The sequence below is a fragment of the Carcharodon carcharias genome, chromosome 15 (genome assembly GCF_017639515.1).
Source record: "Carcharodon carcharias isolate sCarCar2 chromosome 15, sCarCar2.pri, whole genome shotgun sequence".
NCBI classification, from domain to species: domain Eukaryota; kingdom Metazoa; phylum Chordata; class Chondrichthyes; order Lamniformes; family Lamnidae; genus Carcharodon; species Carcharodon carcharias.
This window is the reverse complement of record NC_054481.1, coordinates 2,214,093-2,238,731: the sequence shown is the minus strand read 5'-3', so window position 1 is coordinate 2,238,731 and position 24,639 is coordinate 2,214,093. Positions and strand designations below refer to the sequence as shown.

General features: G+C 44.4%; 1 protein-coding gene across 1 annotated transcript in view; it reads left to right on the top strand.

Annotated features, from left to right (window-relative positions):
• tmc5 (transmembrane channel like 5) overlaps positions 1–24,629 on the top strand; it is a 215,457-nt gene extending 190,828 nt beyond the window's left edge. Inside the window, exons 22-26 of the mRNA XM_041206868.1 lie at positions 16,996–17,082; positions 17,518–17,566; positions 20,692–20,748; positions 22,600–22,668; positions 24,211–24,629. Coding sequence (XP_041062802.1) covers positions 16,996–17,082; positions 17,518–17,566; positions 20,692–20,748; positions 22,600–22,668; positions 24,211–24,311 — 363 coding nt within the window. The 3' untranslated portion in view covers positions 24,312–24,629. The remainder of the gene's footprint in view (positions 1–16,995; positions 17,083–17,517; positions 17,567–20,691; positions 20,749–22,599; positions 22,669–24,210) is intronic.
• Positions 24,630–24,639: the final 10 nt, after the last annotated feature.

Here is a 24,639-nt window from a genome sequence, read left to right as displayed (position 1 = left end):
TCTGGGATGTAGATCAGCAGGCTATTGTCCAATTCATAATCCTTTACTCTTCCTGAGTTCAGTGTTCTGTCCTTTCCAACTGTACAACACACAAAGTAACATAGGGCTGGATTTTCACTACCAAGGCAGGTAACTCAAGTCGGGAAATTTCCCAACTTTGCAGACCCACCTCGATAGAAAGTGCCCCGTCAGGCCCAATTTTCACTTTGGAGGGGCAGGTGTGGAATTGAGTCGAGCCCACTGCGTTCAATAGTAGATCAGAGTTGTCCACAGGACAGCCAAATGCCAACGCAGGCTGATTAGAAGGCCTGCCTCAGTTCTCTGAGACTTTGTTCCAATTGCCTTGTTAAATTTTAGGCCCTCTAGACCTCACCCCTCAGAACTCATCACCACCCATCCACTCCCCATGCCACCCTCAATGGTTCCTTATATCCTTCAAGCCAGATCTAAGCCCCCCACCAATCCCCATAGCTCCTTATGGCCCCAATGCCAACCTAACGCCAACCTAGATCAACTCATGCTCCTCACTTATAGTCCCATATAGCCCTCATGCCAACTTAATGCCAACCCATGCCAAAGATGATATCATTAGTTTGCCAAGTATTTTGCTGGAGGAAATTATGTACATAGAGGAGTGAATGTTGGGCAAACAGTGTGACAGCACAAAGGCTGGGGGGGTGTGGGGGGGTGTGGGGGCTGGGTGGGGGGTTGGTGGCGGTGGTGTTCAAGGACGTGCTGGAGAGGTAGAGCCGAATTCTTTCAGCATACATTTGGAAGCTGACCTTGGTGATGTCTTCAGTCACTGCCAGCAATTGATGAGGAAACGGAAGGGCCCAAGAGTTAATCCTCAGGCACTACCCAAGATAACAGCACTAGAATGAGAAAAGAAGACCTTGGTAGAAATGCTCTATAAGAGTTCAATAGGTAAGGATAAAACCAAGCTAGGCTAGTCCACTGAGCAGGTGGACATAACAGATTCCATTATGCTATTTAAAGAAGAATAGAAGAATTGATCAACTTTTATCCCCCAATAATGCCTGAAAGCAGATGTTTTGGTCATTTTTATCCATTGCTCTTTCTGTGTGGTGACATCTTCACTGACCAGTATTCCAGAGACCCAAGGTAATGCTTCGGGGAACCAGGTTTGAATCCCACCATGGCAGATGGTGAAATTTGAATTCAATAAAGATCTGGGATTAAAAGCCTGATGATAACCAGGAAACCATTGCCAATTGTTGTAAAGACCTATCTGGATCACTAATGTCCTTTACCTGGTCTGGCCTACATGTGACTCCAGACCCACAGCAATGTGGCCGACTCTTAAAAATACCCTCTGAACAAGGGCAATTAGGGATGGGCAATAAATGCTGGCCTAGCCAGTAACACCCACATCCCATGAACGAATGTAAAAATATTCCTACATTACAGCAGTGACCACACTTCAAAAGTACTTGATTGGTTGAAAGTGTTTGGGACATTCTGAGGTCTTGAACAGTGTGGTTTAAATGTAAGTCTTTCTTCCTAGGTGTTATCATCAACTGTGCCAAAGGTTACTATGGGAAAGGTGATGAAGAAAGATTATGAGCTCTGGTCACAGAGCTTCATGACTGTTAAGGCACAGCAGATGGTAAATGTTGAACTGCTCAAATCCCAGAGGGAAACTTGAAACAGCTGCCACAACTGTTTTGCAATTTGTATTTATATTTCAAGATGCGTGCCTTGAATTCAGTAGTATTAAGTCCACCAAGTCTTAATGGTTTTTTACAAACTAAATTAAACATTTATCAATAGAAGAAAAGACTTTAAGCTCATACATAGGTTTACAAAACACTGCTATAATAATTCCTAAATCTCCTAATTAGTCTGACTCCCAGTTACACCTCAGTTAAGGCAACAGTAAAACAAAATAGATTTCAACAGACCCAGGCAAAGCACACAATACCCTGGACAGTGATATTCACTATGGGCAGAATTTAGCCCTTGGTGGGTATGTGGGCCCCACCAGCTCGGCGTCGAGCAGACAGCTGACCCCCACCACCGAAACGGGCCCCGCCGCCATTTTGAGTGGGCAGGCCAATTAAGGCCCCACCCAGCGGCCTGCCCAATGGGAAACGCTATGTACTTCCTGTTCGGGGGGGGAGGGAATCCCCAGCTGTCAAAGTGAGCGCACTGCTCCCTGAGGCAAAGCGCTGTCTCAGGGAGATCAGTGACAGTCCAGAAAACTTTAAAAATAGAAACATTAAAAAATTATTAACATGTCCCCCTCATGTGACAATGTCACACAAGATGGGACATGTTAATAAATATTACATAAATTTTATTAAAGTTTTTTAAACAGACATGAAACCTCATCCCACCAGTGAATGAGGTTTCATGTTTTTTCTCCTTCTTGCTGGGGCTCTTGGCTGATCCACCAGCCTTAAGGTTGGCTGGGCAGGGCCTTGAATTGGGTTAATTATCCTGCCAATGGCCTCAATTGGCTATTGACGGGTCGGTGGGTGGACAGCTGATTTTGCAGAATGAAAGAAAAGAGGTCCAGGTCAGCCAGCAGGAATCTGCAGGAGAGCAGGGAGCTGGAGCATGTTCAGAGACCCTAAAGGATGAAATAGAACCCGTAACTACCAAGGGGGAGCTGCACGACTTTAGCAGGGCCAAAGTTGGGCCAGTAGAGTTACCAGAAGCCCCGGAAGGACCAGTAGAGTTTAAAACATACTCCCAAAATGTCCCAGAAAGTGGGTTGGCAGAAACAGCAGTCCCAGAATTAAATAGGGACCAGGGCAGGAAAAGGGATAGTGAGGAGATGGCCCAGTTAGTCGAAGAGTCTGAGGGAAGGAAAATTATTAAAATGGGAAAGATACAGGTTAAAGAATTGCCTGAAGTATGGCTGGTAAAACCCTTCTTTCCAGGTTTAAATAGGGATGAAGGGAGCTACCAAACAGACAAGCAGATAGAGAGTGAGATGCCTCACCCAGCTGATGAGCCACAAGAGAGTGTAGCAGGAGCTGAACCTCCACTTGAGGGCAGTTGTGTTCCAGGTAACATGGAACAAGCCAGGAGAGTGGCCATTCCCAAGCCAAAGGAACAAGCGAAGGAGCCAGTGATTGGTTTAGCTGATAGCTTTATGGCAAATTTAAATAAGCACCAGGGAAGTTCCCCAATAGACCCAGCGGGAAGGTGATGCCTCACTTAGTTGAAAAGCAACAGGGAAGTACAGTGGGAGCTGCACATCCACCAGAGGGCAGTAGTATTCCAGAGGGCATGGAACAGCTTAGGGGAAACCCATTCCCAAAACAAAAGGGGAAGAGAGGAGGAGTAAGGAGGAGACGCAGGGAGACAGAGGTGAAGCTCCTGTTGACCCCCCCGCTATCCGACTAACCAACAGAGAAATCCTAATGAGATTGGACCCCACATTCACCCACCTTGATGCAGAATCACGAGGCAGCCTCTGCATTTAAAACGACCTGTGAAAACAAACCAGGCTGCATCACTGTGGAATGGATGTGGGAGAGACCCCTCCATAAGGTAACATCCCCACCATCCGGGCCTAAAACAGCTGGCCCAGGTTCAGGAAAAGAGCAGCCACGCGGTGCAGTACCAACCACGCGAGCCGTGCAGGAGTAACTGGAATCCCTGAACGAGGCCAAGGCCACAGTAAAAGCTCTCAATCTCCTGGCAATCCACTGGATCCCAGTGCCTGGGATTGAATAACTGGATTCACAGGTTACCAAGGTGGACAGGGGAGGGTTAAACTGGACGAGAGCAGCTCAGCCCTCCAGTCAAAGGACTTCACAGTTACAGAGCGAGAGACACAGGATTCCCCTCCAGGTATCCCAGAGCATCTTGACCGTTATTAACCGCCAGGGGCAGGATTTTTAGCTGGTTCGGCGGGGCCCAGGGACAATCACAAAGCTGACCACCGCCCGACATCGATCTCACGCTCGCTGCCAATTAACAGCCAGGCAGCATGAACCACGCTCGGCAGCGCTGAGCACTGCTGGGGTGGGGGGGCGGTGGGAGGAGGGCCAGTGTGGAGGTTTGTGTGTACACACGGGTGTGTGTGTACTGAAGGCTCCATGAAGTACACGGTGTGTGTGTACTGAAGGCTCCATGAAGTACACAGTGTGTGTGTACTGAAGGCTCAATGAGGTACATGGGTGTCTGTGTACTGAAGGCTCCATGAAGTACACAGTGTGTGTGTACTGAAGGCTCAATGAGGTACATGGGTGTCTGTGTACTGAAGGCTCCATGAAGTACACAGTGTGTGTGTACTGAAGGCTCAATGAGGTACATGGGTGTCTGTGTACTGAAGGCTCCATGAAGTACACAGTGTGTGTGTACTGAAGGCTCAATGAGGTACATGGGTGTGTGTGTGCTGAAGGCTCCATGAGGTACATGGGTGTCTGTGTACTGAAGGCTCCATGAGGTACACGGTGTGTGTGTACTGAAGGCTCCATGAGGTACACGTTGTGTGTGTACACACTCCATGAGGTACACGGTGTGTGTACACACTCCATCAGGTACACAGTATGTGTGTACTGAAGGCTCCATGAGGTACACGGGTGTGTGTGTACACACTCCATGAGGTACACGGGTGTGTGTGTACACACTCCATGAGGTACACGGGTGTGTGTGTACACACTCCATGAGGTACACGGGTGTGTGTGTACACACTCCATGAGGTACACGGGTGTGTGTGTACACACTCCATGAGGTACACGGTGTGTGTGTACTGAAGGCTCCATGAGGTACACGGGTGTGTGTACACACTCCATGAGGTGCACGGGTGTGTGTGTACACACTCCATGAGGTACACGGTGTGTGTGTACTGAAGGCTCCATGAGGTACACGGGTGTGTGTACACACTCCATGAGGTACACGGTGTGTGTACACACTCCATGAGGTACACGGGTGTGTGTACACACTCCATGAGGTACACGGGTGTGTGTACACACTCCATGGGGTACACGGGTGTGTGTGTACACACTCCATGAGGTACACGGTATGTGTGTACTGAAGGCTCCATGAGGTACACGTTGTGTGTGTACACACTCCATGAGGTACACGGTGTGTGTACACACTCCATCAGGTACACAGTGTGTGTGTACTGAATGCTCCATGAGGTACACGGGTGTGTGTGTACACACTCCATGAGGTACACGGGTGTGTGTGTACACACTCCATGAGGTACACGGGTGTGTGTGTACACACTCCATGAGGTACACGGGTGTGTGTGTACACACTCCATGAGGTACACGGGTGTGTGTGTACACACTCCATGAGGTACACGGTGTGTGTGTACTGAAGGCTCCATGAGGTACACGGGTGTGTGTACACACTCCATGAGGTGCACGGGTGTGTGTGTACACACTCCATGAGGTACACGGTGTGTGTGTACTGAAGGCTCCATGAGGTACACGGGTGTGTGTACACACTCCATGAGGTACACGGTGTGTGTACACACTCCATGAGGTACACGGGTGTGTGTGTACACACTCCATGAGGTACACGGTGTGTGTGTACACACTCCATGGGGTACACGGGTGTGTGTGTACACACTCCATGAGGTACACGGTGTGTGTGTACTGAAGGCTCCATGAGGTACACAGGTGTGTGTACACACTCCATGAGGTACACGGGTGTGTGTACACACTCCATGAGGTACACGGGTGTGTGTGTGTGTACTGAAGGCTCCATGAGGTACAGAGCTGACTCAGGCAGCTGAAGATTTTTAAAATAAAAAATAAAAACTTTACAAATGTTAAAAACAGGGGCGTGTTAGAAATGACTTTTCAACATTTTTTAAATTTCTAATTCCTTTTGGAAATCTCATCCCTCCCGTGAATGAGGTTTCATAAAAAAGCCCAATGTCTATCTGGCCGATTCACCTGCCGGTCAGCCGTAAGGTTGGACAGAGAGCGAAAACTTGAATTCAATTCATGCTTAAACGGCCTTAATAAGCCTGTTAATTGTCGGTGGGCGCACTGCAGACTCCTGCACACACTCAGTAACTGAAATATCATGTGAGTGCGCGATGTTGTCAGGACACTCACCCAACATCATCACACATCATTTTACACTCGAGCAGGTCAGGCACTCACCCACTCAGCGAAAAATTCAGCCCCTGAATACTAACCACCCTGTTTTTTTATTCATCCATGGGATGTGGGCTTCGCTGGCTGGGCCAGCATTTATTGCCCATCCCTAGTTGCCCTTGAGAAGGTGGTGGTGAGCTGCCTTCTTGAACCACTGCAGTCCATGTGGTGTAGGTACACCCACAGTGCTGTTAGGGAGGGAGTTCCAGGATTTTGACCCAGTGACAGTGAAGGAATGGCGATATATTTCCAAGTCAGGATGGTAAGTGACTTGGAGGGGAACTTCCAGCTGGTGATGTTCCCATCGATGTAAATCCCAGGTAAAGCCCCCAGATCCTTTAGACAATACCTAATCAGGATTGGAACAGGTACTGAGTTCTGAAATCAAAATCTCTGCCTATGCCTGACCTCTAACAGAGAAAAGATACAGAACTCTAATCCCCAAAGGGCCTTGCCCCAATAAAGACAGATGTTGAATGATCCCAGGTCAACCTAAACATTACATGACATCACAGGGATGGACAATGTCCTTTCTGAGCCCCTGTCCCGGGTTTAAATTCCAGAGATGCAGCAGCGAACTGACATTGCCCCTGCTTGCTGTGTGTTTGACTTTCCAGTCTGAATGAGAGAATGGCTGCATACCTCGTCACTTCTCAGTTTTCCTTTGCAAGACCACATGAAATAAAGCGAAATAGAATTCTATTCTCCCCCCACCACCGAGGGTAAGAGGATTGCTGAAGAAAAGAGACATGTGGAAGCTTTCTTCTTGCACTCATCGTGACACCCACATGAATAACTTGTTGTTTTCCCCTTATCTTGGTATTCTTGCAAGTGTCCTGATGAGTGTAAGACGAAAAGCTTCCACATGTCTCTTTTTTTCAGAAATGCTCCAGTTCTGTACTCCAAATGGCTATTTGTTTGGTGAGAGGATTGTTGGGTCACTCCAACACAAAAAGAAACCCAATCCTGTATGTTCAAAACTTTATCCTTATTGCTTTTTTTTTCAAAACAGCACTCAGTCCAGGGTGATATTGGTGTAGTGGTAATGTTGTTGCACTGGTATCCAACAACCCAAGCTAACCCTTTGGGGACGTGGGTTCAAATCTTACCATAGCAGCTGGTGGAATTTAAATTCAATTAATAATTCTGGAATATAGAACTAGCCTTAGTAATGATGACTATCATTAATTGTTGTAAAAACCTATGTCCTTTAGGGAAGGAAATCTGCCATCCTTACCCGGTCTGGCCTATATGTGACTCCAGACCCACAGCCATGTGGTTGTCTTTTATCTGCACTCTGAAATGGCCGAGCAAGTCACTCAGTTCAAGGGCAATTAGGGATGGGTAACAAATGCTGACTTTGCCGGTGACGCCCAAATTCCAGGAAAGGATTCTTAAAAACTCAAATGCCTCCAGAGGCAGTGAGTCCAATTCCATCCTGGAACAAACACAAGGCAGGAAGAGGACCTGGAAAGGAGACAGGTCTGCCGGCTCGAGAAATTTCCCAACTCTACCTTCTCACCTCCTCCACAAAAACCCAGCCCCTGGTTTTTGCGAATTCACACAGCTTGAGGCAGCCACACTCACAGGTGGCCATCAGCATGGGGGAGACATTGGGGATGTTTCTCTCCCTCTTATCTAGAGATTTGCACATTAACACAGTCCATTTTTGACCCCCAGATAAAGCGGAAGATGGCTCAGGTGACCATCGTGGTGCAGGAGAAAGGTATAGGCCAGAGCTGCATCACATACAGCAACAACAGGAGGACCTCACACCTCATGACCAGATTCTTACTCGCAAAGGAGAAGGAACATCGTTCCCACATGACCAACTCCCTAACTCCCTATTTGCCCCAGGCTATAAACTCTTCCCAGTTGTGTGACATGCCCAGGCCCATCTAAACCATATCCCAAACACCTTCAGGCAGTCTGACCTGATGGTGAAGGGGACAAAGGTTCAGTCTGTCCATTTCCCAAAGAACATGGCCTTGCTCCTGCTGCGATTCTAGAAATCACTGATTTTTTTTACCAAAAATATATTTTATTCATAAATTTTGTAAAAGTACATCACATAACTATTGAAAGTTGATATTACATAATGTGCAAAACAGCTCAGTTTCTCTCGATATGTGAGTGGTGGCCTGCGCTCCCGCATTACACTTATACAAACAGATTATATTTGCAATATTCATTTCAGCGTAACAGACCGCACTGTACAATGGTGGGAGGGCCTTTCTCCAATTGCCAGAGCCCACAGATACCGAGGATAAATTTAGCTTCTTTAACACCTTCCCAGCTAAGCTCAGCTAACTGAATATAGACTAGGGATCAAACTAGTGCTTTTCTGGTCTGTTTGGTTGAACTACTCACTAACTAAATTTGTCTGGTCAGTTGGATTATCAGCAAATTGGAAATTATCAGCAAGTTATTTTATCACTGGGAACAACACAGCTGAGCTCACACAATACGCAGCCCCCCTGGGGAGAATCAGAATTAACACTGCAAGGTGACACTGATCGTTCTCAGCATGACTCAGCAATGATGTTGGGCATATGTGGATAGGATCATTGGCTCATTGCAGTTCATTGTGGGGAGGTTTGATTGGTGATGTCACTGGGCTACCTGTGGGAAACCACACCATTCTGACCAGCTCCGTTATATGGTTTTCTGGAGCTGGGCTTTTCTTCATTGTCAGATATCACTCGGCAAGATGGGAGCTTACTCAGACACAGGCAGCAGTGAGCTAGGCTGGTCCGGGTAGATCCGAGGTGGGGCTTCCTGTGGTTTACTCAGAGCGTCCATTATGTTCATCCTTCCCCCTCTTGTCCGCTGCCATTGCCATGTGACTGTAGGATAAGGGGGTGGCAGGTCAGAAGTCAGTTGAACATTTTGACCAACTTCTCAACCATGAATCCACAATGGCAGCTGATTCCCTCCAGGCTATCCCATAGTACTCTGTGTTGGAAATCACCATCACTGGGAGAGCCCAGGCAATGAATAAAAAACAGATGAGAAACAATGAAGGCTGCAGACCAGACGGTGTTCCAGCTGAGGTCTTCAAAAATGGCGGACGGTTGTTCTCATCGAGACTCCAAACATTAACTCTACTGATCTGGGATGAGAAAGAACTCCCACAAAAGTCCTCAGAGCATTAACCTGGACCTTGGGATTAATATTACCCCAATGCCACCATCCCCCCAATGATGAAGGAGAGATTCTGGACAATGTTGAATGCTTCCCACACCTTGACAGCCACCTCTCTCAAAAGGCCGCCATTGACACGGAGATCCGACACCAGATCAGCCTTCAACAAACTACAGCAGCGAGTCTTTGACAACAAAGACTTCCGCAAGCCAACAAAAGTCTTAGTGCACAGAGCAGCTGTTGTCACCATGCTAACCAGTTCCACAAGCATTCAGGCAAAAGTCTTGCAAAATCAAATTTGATGGACTGGACACTGTGTCCGGTTGGCCGAAAAGTGTCTCCTTTTTCCTGTTTCCTCATGGCCAACATACCAGGAAAGGACAAGGAAAAGGCTTCAAAGACACTCTCCTTGAAGTGCAGTGGCATTGACATTAATGACTGGGGAGAACTTGTTACCGATCATTCAAAATGACAACAACTTGTCGATTGAGCTGCGTCACACTGAGTCACAAGGTCATAATGAAGGGGCAGAGTGGCAACAGACCAGGAAAGACAGGGAAGCAAATCCTGCAGTCCGGGTCCCACTACTTTGTGGGATGTCCTGCCCCATGTGCTCAAAGATCTGCAGATTGGCCTGTTCAGTCACATGAAGCCCCATGGCAGAAATTTGTGCATCTGGGTGGACTTCGTCCTTGAATCGAGGGACAGTGGACAGCCAATAGCGTCTATTTATCAAGCCCAAGATCCCAAATCCTTTGCTAACCACTTTCCCAATAAGTCCTGCCACCTTCAAAGATCGATGTACGAGTCCCCAGATCTCTCAGTCCCTGTACACTCTTTAAAACTGTGTCATTAAGTCTATATTGTTTCTCCCTATCCATTCTGCCAAAATGCATCAATTCACACTTCACTGTATTAAATTCCATCTGCCCATTCTGTGAGCCGATCCATCTCCTGTTACAGACAATTGGCATCATTCTCACTGTCTGCCACTCCTCCAAGTTTGATATCATCAGCAAATTTTGAAATGTTACTCTGTATTCCAATATCTAAGACATTTAAATATTTCAAAAAAGCAGTGGTCCCAGCACTGGACATGGGGAACACCACTGTCTCTGACCCCCCCCCACCTCTGTCTGAAAAAAAACATTTACCACAGGTCACAATTTTCTGTCCTTAAGCCAATTGTTTTATCTAGGCTGACACTGACCCTCCTATTCCATGTGCATCAATTTTTTAACCAGCCTTTTATGTGGAACTTGGCCAAACACTATCTTAAAATCCAAAAAGACAACATTCGCTGCATTCCCTTCATCAACCTTCTGTGTTACTTCATCAAAAAATTCAGTTCGATTAGTTAAGCATGATCTGCTTTTTAGAAATCCGTGCTGACTCTTGCTAATTGACTCAATCTTTTCCAAGTGTCTTAGTTTTTTCCCTGATTGTTATTTCTATAACCTTATCCATCACTGATGTTACACTGACTGGTCTGTAATTGCTAGGACTGTCCTTACACCTTTTTTTGAATAAGGGTGTCACATTTCCCACTCTCCAATCCTCTGGCACCTCCCCCGTATCCAGGGAAGATTGGAGCCATTCACTATCTCCATCCTCACTATCTTCAGCAACCTGCAATGGAAGGCATCCAGACCAGGTGACCAATCCACTCTAACCATAACGTCATCCATTACCTCAGCTGCTTCTCTCAATATTTTGTAAGATTCCTCTTCCTTAGTGGACAATTAAACAACTCACTGGAGAACGAGGCTTCACTAATATCCCCATCCTCAATGATGGAGGAGCCCAGCACATCAGTGCAAAGGACAAGGCTGAAGCATTTGCTACAATCTTTAGCTAGAAGTGCCGAGTGGATGATCTATCTCGGCCTCCTCCGGAGGTGCCCAGCATCACAGATGCCAGTCTTCATCCAATTTGATTCACTCTACCTGATATCAATAAACAGCTGAAGGCACAGGATACTGCAAAGGCTATGGGCTCTGACAACATTCTGGCAATAATACTGAAGACTTGTGCTCCAGAACTTGCCGTGCCCCTAGCCAAGCTGTTCCTGTACACATACAACACTGGTATCTACCCAGCTATGTGGAAAATTGCCCAGGTATGTCCTGTACACAAAAAGCAGGACAAATCCAACCCGGCCAATTACTGCCCATCAGTCTACTCTCAATCATCAGTAGAGTAATGGAAGGGGTCATCAACAGTGCTATTAAGCGGCACTTGCTTAGCAATAACCTGCTCACTGACGCCCAGTTTGGGTTCCGCCAGGGCCACTCAGCTCCTGGCCTCGTTACAGTCCTCATTCAAACATAGGCAAAAGAGCTGAACTGCAGAGGTGAGGTGAGAGTGACTGTCCTTGACATCAAGGCCACATTTGACCGAGTGTGACATCAAGGAGCCCTTGCAAAACTGGAGTCAATGGGAATCAGGGTGAAAACTCTCCGCTGGTTGGAATCATACCTAGCACAAAGGAAGATGGTTGTGTTTGGTGGAGTTCAGTCATCTCAGCTCCAGGACATCACTGCAGGAGTTCCTCCGGATGGTGACCTTGGCCCAACCATCTTCAGCTGCTTCATCATAAGGTCAGAAACTGGGATGTTCACTGATGGTTGCACAGTGAGTCCTCAGATACTGAAGCAGTCTGTGACTGCATGCAGCAAGAGCTGGACAACCTTCATGCTTGGGCTAATAAATGTTAAGTAACATTCACACCACACAGGTGCCAGGCAATGACCATCTCCAACAAGGGTGAATCCAACCATCTCCCCTCGATGTTCAACGGCATTACCATCACTGAACCTGCCCCCTCATCCCTAGTTGCCCTTGAGAAGGTGGTGGTGAGCTGCCTTCTTGAACCACTGCAGTCCATGTGGTGTAGGTACACCCACAGTGCTGTTAGGGAGGGAGTTCCAGGATTTTGACCCAGCGACAGTGAAGGAATGGTGATATATTTCCAAGTCAGGTTGGTGAGTGACTTGAAGGGGAACTTCCAGGCGGTGATGTTCCCATGTACCTGCTGCCCTTGTCCTTCTAGATGGTAGTGGTCATGGGTTTGGAAGGTGCTGTCGAAGGAGCCTTGGTGAGATTCTGTAATGCACCTTGTAGATGGTACACACACTGCTGCTGCTGCTGTGTGTTGATGGTGGAGGGAGTGAATGTTTGTGATGTTTAAGTGTTTAAGAATGTTTAAGTGTCTATTGGTGTTGATGATATGGATTTCCAGAAGGTATTTTCTGGGAGTAGTTAGAGAGAAACTATTTCCTTCAGTGAGAAAATCCAGAAAAAGGCACAATTTAAAATTAGAGCTAGAACATTTAAACATGAAATCAGAAAGAATTTTTCACAACAAGGCCAGAATAAATATCAAATTCACTTCCCAAAAGCTTGTCAAAGGATCAAAAGCTGGTAAATGGAGCTGGAATACAGTTCATGGTCCAATTGAATGGTGAAAAGATGCTGGATGGGTTGAGTGGGTAGCTCCTGTTCCTATGATCCCAGATATATTCCATCAATTGTTCCTTGCAGCTATGAAAACCCTTCTAGTCTATAGAACGGGATAGCTCTCTGCTTGTCCCTTTGTCTCTCTAGTTCCCTTGCGAAGGTATGAATTGATGGTTTGTCCCGAATAGAGGATCACCCAACTTGCTAATGCAATAATGAGCTGTTCCCTCATTAATATGACAAAGGCCACCGGACGTTACCTGCAAGGATTCAATAGTAAAGAAATTCAATGCAGTGATGGCTTCAATGGTACAAACAGTGCTGTTCTTGTGATAGAAGGTGGGCTACAGGTTTCTATATAATCCCCAGTAACTTCTAGGGAAATCACAACTTTCTAAAGCATTTTCATTCGAAAGGTCTAAGATTGAATTAGCTGCTGTCAGCCAGGGAATTACAGCAGGTCTTGGAACCCTTAGGATAGAGAAGGTAAAAATCACATTGTGACCCAGCTCCTAAGCTCTAAACAGAAAATACTAGGAAGTACGGAATGAAAAATGACGGGATTGGGCTCAGTTTTGATGTCCTTCACAATTGCCAACACTTAACTGATAGACTCACTCATAAAAATGGTTATTTGGGTAAAGTAATGGAATCTTACCCAATGAAAGTATACCTGGTCAGAGTATACCCAGTGAGAGTATACATGGTGGGAGTATACCCTGGCAGAGTATACCCAGTGACAGTATACCCTGACAGTCTAAACCCGGTGAGAGTATACCCTGGCAGAGTATACCAGGTGAGAGCATACCCTGACAGGGTACACCCAGTGAGAGTATACCCTGATGGAGTATACCTGGCGAGAGTATACCCTGACAGAGTATACCCGGCGAAAGTATACCCGGAGAGAGTATACCCTGACAAAGTAAACCTGGTGAGAGTATACCCTGACCGAGTAAACCTGGCAAGAGTATACCCTGACAGAGTATACCTGGCGAGAGTACACCCAGTGAGAGTATACCCTGACAGAGTATACCCGGAGAGAGTATACCCTGACAAAGTAAACCCAGTGAGAGTATACCCTGACAGAGTATACCTGGTGAGAGTATACCCGGTGAGAGTATACCCTGACAGAGTATACCCGGTGAGAGTATACCCTGACAGAGTAAACCTGGAGAGAGTATACCGTGACAGAGTAAACCCGGCGAGAGTACACACTGGCAGAGTATACCCGGCAATAATATACCCTGACAGAGTAAATCCGGCGAGAGTATATCCAGTGAGAGTATACCCTGACAGAGTATACAGGGAGAGAGTATACCCTGACAAAGTAAACCCAGCAAGAGTATACACTGGCAGAGTCTACCCAGTGAGAGTATACCCTGACAGAGTATACCCAGCAAGAGTATACACTGGCAGAGTAAACCCGAAGAGAGTATACCCTGACAGAGTATACCTGGTGAGATTATACCCTAATGGAGTGTACCCAGTGAGAGTATACTCTGTTGGAGTGTACCAGGTGAGAGTATACCCTGACAGAGTATACCCGGTGAGAGTATACCCTGACGGAGTGTACCTGGTGAGAGTATACCCTGTTGGAGTGTAGCCAGTGAGAGTATACCCTGATGGAGTGTACCCGGTTAGAGTATACCCTGATGGAGTGTACCTGGTGAGACTATACCCTGACAGAGTGTACCCAGTGAGAGTATACTCTGTTGGAGTGTACCAGGTGAGAGTATACCCTGACAGAGTATACCCGGTGAGAGTATACCCTGATGGAGTGTACCTGGTGAGAGTATACCCTGTTGGAGTGTAGCCAGTGAGAGTATACCCTGATGGAGTGTACCCGGTTAGAGTATACCCTGATGGAGTGTACCTGGTGAGACTATACCCTGACAGAGTGTACCCAGTGAGAGTATACTCTGTTGGAGTGTACCAGGTGAGAGTATACCCTGACAGAGTATACCCGGTGAGAGTATACCCTGATGGAGTGTACCTGGTGAGAGTATACCCTGTTGGAGTGTAGCCAGTGAGAGTATACCCTGATGAAGTGTATCCAGTGAGAGTATACCCTGTTGGAGTGTACCTGGTGAGACTATACCCTGACAGAGTGTACCCAGTGAGAGTATACCCTGATGAAGTGTATCCAGTGAGAGTATACCCTGTTGGAGTGTACCCGGTGAGAGTGTCCCCTGACATACAAAGAGATAACTGAAAGAAAAGTGACCTATAACTGTGCAGCCACAGTTTGAAATAAACTTAAAGATTGTGGTGAGAATAGGCAAATACTTTGACAAAGTGAAACTGTCACTGGTGTTGTGGTAATCTTGAGAACATGTGCCTAACATTCCCTGTATCCACCTGAGACGCACCTGACTTTAGTTGTTGACCTAATTTTCGTTAATTCAATAAGCTCTGGACACTAACGGGAATCTTCAGGCTGCTCACTACAGAATAGGCCCTGAAGATTGAGCTTTTTTATCACTGGCTGTTGTCCTCGGGTAAGTTCTTATAGGGATTGTCAACTGCTCCACTTGGAACTAGGTCACTGCAGGAAACTCCCAGGAGGACAGCAGAATTGCTTTAGGAATGTCCTCAAAGCATTCCCGAAGAGGTCAAACATTCCCACTCACTCAGCGGAGGCCCTAGCTTGTGACTGACCAGAATGGAGAAAGTTCATTTGGAAAGGTACCAAACATATCGAGAGATGTGGTAGAGTTGGCAGATCACACATTGACTCAGCCATCGAACTAGAATGGAAGCAAATCCTCCTGAATCCCAAAGGACTGCCTGAGAGAAGATGATCAGAAAAGGAATTACCTGGAAAAACTCAGCAGGTCTGGCAGCATCGGCGGAGAGGAAAAGAGTTGACGTTTCAAGTCCTCATGACCCTTCGACAGAACTAAGTAAAAATAGGAGAGGGGTGAAATATAAGCTGGTTTAAGGTTGGGGGGGTGGGGGGTGGGGGGGGGGTGGGGTGGTGGGGGGAGAGAAGTGGAGGGGGGGGGGTGTGGTTGTAGGGACAAACAAGCAGTGATAGGAGCAGATCATCAAAAGATGTCACCAACAACAGAACAAAAGAACACATAGGTGTTAAAGTTGGTGATATTATCTAAACGAATGTGCTAATTAAGAATGGATGGTAGGACACACAAGGTACAGCTCTAGTGGGGGTGGGGTGAAATAAGACTAAAAGGGCATAAAAGGTATAGATTTAAAAATAATGGAAATAGGTGGGAAAAGAAAAATCTATATAAATTATTGGAAAAAACAAAAGGAAGGGGGAAACAGAAAGGGGGTGGGGATGGGGGAGGGAGCTCAAGACCTAAAGTTGTTGAATTCAATATTCAGTCCGGAAGGCTGTAAAGTGCCTAGTCGGAAAATGAGGTGTTGTTCCTCCAGTTTGCGTTGCGCTTCACTGGAACAATGCAGCAAGCCAAGGACAGACATGTGGGCAAGAGAGCAGGGTGGAGTGTTAAAATGGCAAGCGACAGGGAGGTTTGGGTCATTCTTGCGGACAGACCGCAGGTGTTCTGCAAAGCGGTCGCCCAGTTTACGTTTGGTCTCTCCAATGTTTTTGTTTTTGTTTTGGATTTCCAGCATCCGCAGTTTTTTGTTTTTATGATCAGAAGAGGTTTGGAAGAGTGGTGATTGGAGGATAGCAGTGGCCAGATGGGGGTAGAAGTAGAGGGGAAAGTGGCAGACAGGATCAGAGGCAGGAGTTGAGATTGTGTGCAGGTGGGGGGAAGGGGATGAGTGGTTCCAGCAGTGACCTGTCATTTCAATGTGGGGTTTTGAAGATCACTTCCTCCTGCTCCGGACTTTGAGGACTTACCTTTTTGGTGACGGCTGTAGTTGACCCTTTCTAGATCACTTGCTCGGCCACATGTAGACTTGCTTTTCTTGAATGCAGCCAGTTCCTGCACTGGCCTTGGCTGCAACACAGCAAACCCCAGTATTGCAGACGGCCGCAAATTGCCGTTAAACCTTCATCAGCAGATGCAAAGGGCCTAATGTCTGTTTTTGAAGCAAGCCCAAAATCAGTGTGGCAGCTAACTCACTTGCAGCTGATAATGAGTGTGCTCTTTCTGCTCACTATAGGAGAGGCTTAAAATCCCTTCGGTGCCCAATGAATGGTTCAATCGGATTCCTAGGACATAATGCTAGCTCTTACTTAGCCTTCAGTAATCCTTTCTAAAAAAGACAGTTTATTATATTTTAATGGGTTTGATCACCTGGAGCTGTGGGTAAAAGAAAGACAGATACAAGATTTTAAAGGCAGGATTATTTGTTTCCTCTGTAGCCGGGGACTGTTCGAAGCTACAATACTCTGCTTCCAGGGTATGTTGAAGAAAAATCCAGCCTCGTTCAGAGAAAAAATTATTCAGAGGTAAGGAGCAAATAAGAAGAAATAAATACATGATGAATTACATAAATAATTCGATGACAGATATATAAATAGCTGTAATGATGACAAAGGTGTTTTCCCTGAGCAGCCAGTAATCATTACACCAGCCAAAAAATCCAACTACAGACTTGAAATTACATGGGTGGGAGCAAGGAGTTAAATTAAATCGAAAATGTTTGAACAGCTTTGGGTGTTTTGTTTGCTGCCAATGCCTAAGTCAATATCCGTGTCCTTGAAGCACAAACCAAAGTATTAATGTTGATGTAAACATTATAAATCTATTAAGCAAGTACATTGAGTTATGGCAAATAATAGGAAACATGTACTAATCACACTGAATCTGCTGTAACCTTTTTTATCCTGACAAAAACATCATCTTTCAAACCTTTTAATCATTTTCTTTCGACTTATATTTAGCGTCATTGGCATCTTGAGACAAGAGGAGGGACCAATGACCAGAAACAAAGTAAGTGCAACAATGACAGAAATAGGTTTTTCTCCAGAGATTGTTTCATACCCTTAATACCCAGCAGAATCACAGAGTCCCACTTACAGTCCCCTATCCTGTCACGTTCACCAATCAAATTATGTATTTGTGCAGCTCTGATTGAGTTTGCTGTGGAACAGGGAGCTGAATTTTCATTTTCTGCCCGAGAGGTGGGAGGACTGACAATATGGTGGGGGGCGAACCAGCTCCCACTGCAGCCCCTCGCCCACCCCCCCCTTGACTAGGGTCTGTCTGCCTGGCTCCCATCTCCCCAAACAAACTCACCGCTCTTCGAGGGTGCCTCGGTGATGCTGCTGCACTGCTTGTCCTCTGATTGGGTCAACAGCTCAGATGTGGGCCAACCACCACCCTCAATTGGACAGTGACCCGAGTGACAGCCTGTTCATTGGCTACTGCCAGCAAAACTTGTGTGTGTCCCCCACCCCCTGCCGCCCACCGGAGTCGGTTCAGCTCCTGCTTTTGGTCCCAATGGTGAGACTTCAGCCTTCACTGGAAAATTCATCCCAATGGGATATTAAACTTATTTCACACAATATTTAATAAAACATGATTAATAATACTGTGTTGTATTCACCTGAAACTGGAAAGGATCAAATTATACTTTGTTGAAAACGTAACAGGATTGATTTAAGGGTGTGTCTCTGGAAACCTGAGTCGGTAAGTTTCTAACTCTCGCACTATTTGGTGTCATTATTTTGCAGTCCTCTGTTACTTGAATTTATAAGAAGATCAAATGATTTACTTTTCTTAGATTCTTAACCATCATACTTCATTTGCTTGATATATTTCATTTAGCTTTTACAGTTTTGAAGAAAGATTGCATAAACTCCATAACACAGTGAAGAAATCAGAAAAGATAATGAACATTTCATAACAGTCATGCCTGTGGACATAGTGAAGCCACATTCTCAAAATAAAGAACACCAGAATATATGGATAGCTGACCAAAGGCATAAACCTAGTTATCACTAAGGATAATTAAAGAGGCTGAATTAAAGGCTGAGCGAGCTGAGCGAGCATAAGCTGAGGTCCAGTACACTATTTTGTTTTGATCAATTTTTCAGTTTCAAAGCTAAATATAAAAACTAGATTTAACCCTAACGCAAAAACGAGAAGAGCCTACAAGTTAGGCTGGGAAATGTTTGTTTTACAGCATGGTATGTCATTCAAAGGCCTTCAAATGGCAGTCAGAAAATAGGTGCACACTTCTAGCGCGTACACAGAGTGTCGAATAGAGAAGGCAGCGGCACCATGTCAGCTCTAACAAAATATTCCCAGGCCCAATATCAGGAGAACCTTGGACCTCACCAACTTGTACACCCTGCACCCCCACCTCCAGCTCCCTGAGTGCTCCTACATTTCTAGGCCACTGACCTTTAGCCCAAAATTTAGCTTGGATGTGACTTTAATAACTCGATTTTTGTGGTCTAGGCCATTTCTCTGTCAGTTATATGGTCTGATACAATTTGAACTTTTCTAACAGCTCTAGTTATAGGGATATAAATTATCTGTTCAAAACGTGTTACTAAAACATTGTGGGATTTATAAATCACTTTCATTTTCATTTTGGGTTAAGGATTTTTTCTCTGTACAGCCTTTTTTATTTATTTATTCATTCATGGGATGTGGGCGGTCTCTGGCTGGGCCAGCATTTATTGCCCATCCCTAATTACCCTTGAGAAGGTGGTGGTGGACCTTGTTCTTTAAGGTACAATGTGGTAATATACCACCCAGTTATTGCAAAGAGAAAGGCTTAAGCAACTTTTTGCAAACGTAAACATGTCTAATGTTTGCTTGACAACAATCATGTCAAAGAATCAGAATGCAGATCTCTCAGCTCACTTAATGGATTGTGTAAACATTCCATTTAAACCTATTTGTTATATTTTATTGTTGCATAAAATATGAGTTAATGTCATGTGAGTAATTTATTTACAGGAATTAAATGTGCCTGCAGCAAAATCACTAATAAAGTTTTGGAAACAAATGCATACAATAACCAGTAAACATAATAATATGGCCCATGATGGATGAGGAAAAACAATTATTAATACAACTGAGGAGGTTTCGGATAATGTTACTGACCAAAAGCATTTTATAATATCAGCAACCAGGAGAAACAAGAGTATTAAATTTGAGGTGTAACTTCTGAGAGCAATCACTCTGCATACAAGAATTTACAAGACATGCTGTCTGAGTGGCATGACGGCCCTAGAGTTCCTGTATTGGGGGAAAGTGGGAAAGAAATTTCCCACATGGAGGGGTCCTGAAATTAGGAGCGGAACATGTCTCCAATTTCATCTCACTCAAAGTGCCACCTTAAATTCTGGAATCAAGAGGGGGCAAACCTTCAGTGTGCTCCCTTCCCTCTCACCCATCCACCATGTTACCAAAGGGGGAATGAATCCAGGGGAACACCTGGGAATTCAACATTTTACACATTTTTAAGGCATCAATGGAACTCCACCAGCCAAGAGATGGGTTGAGTTCTACTGAGGCCAATGGGAAGGCCCCAAAAGTTTTCTAAGGTCATTGGTGCCAGAAGAGACCATTGAAATGTTTGTAAATTGTTCCTTTTGGATCAAACTGTAAAATTATCGTTGGCTTGTCATCAGTCCAGAAGGGGTCATTGGGTCCAGCTGTATACTGTTCCGACATCTGCTGTGGTGCTCCGAAATACCTCGACACTGATGGGCAGCGCACTCTTACCATCTAACTAACCACGTCCTCTGGATGTTGGACGGGGTCTACAACTACTTAATGGGCAGACAAGGTTTTATTACATCACAGCTGCACTGGTGAAGCAGGACCATGGATACAGGTCCATCTTCTGACAGGTTTAACACTGGAAACTGAGCAGAGAGAAACAGCTGAGTAGTGTGGCCTCGCTGCCAGCCTTGGAGTTTTCTGGCTGCTGCTTCCCAGTGTTTGCCTCAGGGCAAATGGCAGGAAAATCAGCCCCAACTATCAAGGACACGTGAAGTGTCCTCACACATGGGTAAGATAGCACATGCCCTGATCCTTAGAGGGTTGCAAATGACAACGGTGCTTCATTTTTTAATCTAACAGCTCTGTTTCTTTAGATGTTAAAGAGCAACACGATTTTAGTCTGCTGTGGAAGAATAACAGAGTGCACCCAGGTAGTCATTTTCTGAAGGCTGATTTGATCATTGCATTAGTCACAGACTCTCCAGTTTATATTCAAGTACTAAATCTATATTAGGCGATGTTGATTATGTGTTGGGTGCTTATTGAATAAATACTGCATTAATCAATCTTGGTTTCTTGCTTCAGTTTACTGAGAATCTCAGCAGTAGAATGGTACCTTAACCTTTTGAGGCTGCAACTGAAGTTCAGGATCTGAGTAATCACTGCAGGATAACTGTTATTTATATATATATATATATATATATATATGGAAAAAATTGAGGATCAAGAACATTTTTAAAGTTTTACATATTCCTTTAATGGTATTTGATGGCACATAACTAGAAACTTGGGGAAATTGAAATTTGCCGCTTTTATATAGATACAAAGATAAACATTTTAAAATCGCAAATACTTTTGCAGCATTCACAAGGTTAATGTTTTGTGAGAGCACTGTGGTGGGTGGTTTCTTAAAATAATCATTTTTACTGCAGTCTGTAATTGTATAATCTCCAGACCTGTTTAAGCCGTTGTGTGATACATGACACTCATGGAGTTCTCAGTTGTTTATCTACATTTTATACAGTTACCATGTACAGAATTTATATATGTAAATTGTATTGTATACAATTTTATACTAATTATGTGACAAAGTGGTGACCCATTAATAAATGTTAATTATGCTGCAGGTATTGGAGGATGTTAAAGCAGGAAAAAAAATTAAATGTGTTATGAATTTGTGGCAAAATAGTAGATGTTACTTGTTAGGTTGCCATAATTTTTCTGGGTTGATTGAACCATTTCCTCGCTCCTTTGCTTACTTCATTATTAGCTCGCTGATCTTTGCTGCAGTACTTTAATGCTTTACACTTATGGATGTCAAAGTAAGTTACACTCATTTGTTAAACATTTAGAGGAAATTGTGATTTTGACAGAACCAGTTTTTATTTTCAGTTTAACAACTTTGGTATGTTTCCAGCACACTAATCCCACAGCAGTGGCCTTGAGTGGGCCAGACCAGGTAGCAGTTTCAGGTTCCCTTTCCTGTAGATCATTAGTGAACCAGTTGGGTTTTAATGGACCTTCTGTCCTGTGCTGCCCAAAAATTAGCAGGTTCACCAGTTGGATTCAGTGGTTCAATTGGTTTCTCTTGTTTTTAAGCCAGAAGGTTGTGGGTTCAAGTCTCACTCCAGGGCTTGAGCACTAAAATCTAAGCTGACACCCCAACACAGTACTGAGGGAGCGTTGCACTGTCGGAGCTTCTGTCTGTTGGGTTGAGATGTTAAACCAAGGTCCTACCTGCCCCTTAGGTAGCAATAAATGATCATAGCACTGTATTGAAGAAAAACTGTGGAATTATCCTGGCTGATATTTATTCCTCAATTAATATCACAGAAACAGATTATCTGGTCATTATCACATCACTATTTGTGGGATTTTGCTATGCAAATTGGCTGATGTGATTACAACAGTGACGACACTTCAAAAGTACTTCATTGGCTGTAAAATACTTGGGGGAATCCTGTGGTTGTGAATGGCACTATATAAATGCAAGTACTTTTCCTTTTGGTCGGACTTGAGCTCACGATCTCTGGACTGCTGTTCCATTACCATAACTACATAATTACTATAACTCCCATGTCCATGACAGATTCCTGCAAACAAGGATGAAAGTATTGAAAGAAATACCAAGCTACATTGGCATTTACAACTTAAAATAGAAAAATACAAACACAATAAACATTTGAAATAGGTTAATATGAACTGAAATATTTGGATGTCACTTTGGAAACTGCATATTTAATGAATCTAATTTAAAGATACGGTATTATTTTTCCTCTCAGGGTTAGCTGGATGCTCTTTGACTAGCAACAATATAAAACACCGAGATATTGTCAGTGAACATGACACAGGTTTGTAATATTAAAAACTGATTTCAGAAGCTTAATCACTCAGAGCTTATAAAAGATTAGCAAATTACTGCAGATGCTGGAATTCTGAAATGGAAACAGAAAATGCTGGAAAAACTCAGGTCTGGCAGCATTTGGGAAGACAGAAATCCCCAGATCAAAGAGAATGCTGATGTTAAACCCTGCCGAGTTTTACTCTAATGAAGAATAAAGTCAGGCAGGTGTAAAACCAACATTGCATCCAATCCCATTAGTTTCCCAACAGGCAAGATCCCACTGGCAGGGTGTAATATCGGTGTTTCACCTCATCCACGCAGCATGAGGTTAAAATCACCCACAAAGATTCCAATTTTAGTGACCTCTCGTCACTTGAAGTGCCAAGAAGGTTTGTAAAAAGCATTAATATATTAATTGAGTACAAACTGGCCTATGGAATTCTGAAAGTTTGAAATAACTCATCATTTTACAATAAAAAATACTACCTGTGCCTGTAAAAAGTAACATTACCTTGAGAAATGTTGATGCTTTTAGACAGAAGTTCATCCCATAAGTGTGGTACTTGAAATGTTTTTATTCCTGCTCATTTTCAATACAAAGTTGTAACCTTAACTGATTCAGTGTATAATGTATTAACTGAACAGTTAAGGGAAGTTGAAATAAAAACAGAAAATGCTGGAAAAACTCAGCAGATCTGGCAGCATCTGTGGAGAGAGAAACAGAGTTAACGTTTCAAATCCAATATGACTCTTTATATTGGAGACGTGTCATACTGGACTTGAAACATTAACTGTTTCTCTCTCCACAGATGCTGCCAGACCTGCTGAGTTTTCCCAGCATTTTGTTTTATTTCAGATTTCCAGCATCCACAGTGTTTTGCTTTTAGTTAACTAGCTGTCAACAGATATGTATATACTGAACCTTGGGTTGCTGCTCAGCCAGTTGCCTTTTGCTTCATATGAAACAAGAGTAAAAGGGAACTTAATCAAAAACTGTCAACCCAGGATTGGGGTTAGTGTCAGGGCCTTTTTGTGAATGTGGAGAATAGGCAACCAGATTTGGTACAACTCACTCCCACTTACAGTCATAAGCTAACAAAAATACACCAACATTTCCATACTTAATTTGAGTTAAGGGAGCCTTTGTGTATATAATTCTCAGAAATGCAGGCAATGCTGCAATACAGAATAACTTGCAGGATCTGTGCAACTAAAAGCTCAGTACCTGTGTGTAGCCTTTGTTGAAAATGTAGCCTAATTGGTAAGCCATTGTTAGTGTACATTGGTGTCATCAGGAAAGGTTGGGTACTTATCCATGGGGAAGAAAGCAAAATTCTATGGGTGGATTCCACCGTTTGCTGTTTTTGTGGACATCCTAATAGCCATTGCGTTGAAGGAGTTCCAGAGGTCACTGCAGGCACTCTGAACTACTACATATGCATCCTGGAAAAAAAATGGACTGGATCAAGTATTATATTAGTTATGCATGCATGACTCACATGAACACACTAGTCACACAGGCTAATAAAAATATTGTTCTTTCTTGCAGAAGACCAAAGTCATTATCAAAGTATGAGAGGAGGAACTGGCAGTGCTCTTGCACTGGCTTTAGCAGCCAGGCATCAGGCAGAGCAGAGCCCGTATGAATAATTGTTTCAGAGACAAAGGACTAAACTTTCCAGGGCCCTGTGAGCACCAAGCTGTAGGTGACTTTTCAGAAAATCACGGGTAACATTATAAACAGCATGAATAATGCAGCAGCAAGTTTCCAAGGAGCCACCTGTTGCAGTGAGGCATCAGGTAGCTCCACCCACAGTTCTTTTCTAAATCTACCTGATCATTGTAAGATTTCTGAATGTTAACGTTCCTTCACTGTTTCTGAGTGGTCTTTAGGCTCTGAAAATAATTAAGTGCATATTTCATCTGTGGTTATCCATGATAATGAAGTGTTCTTTGACCCTAACAATTCATCACCAGT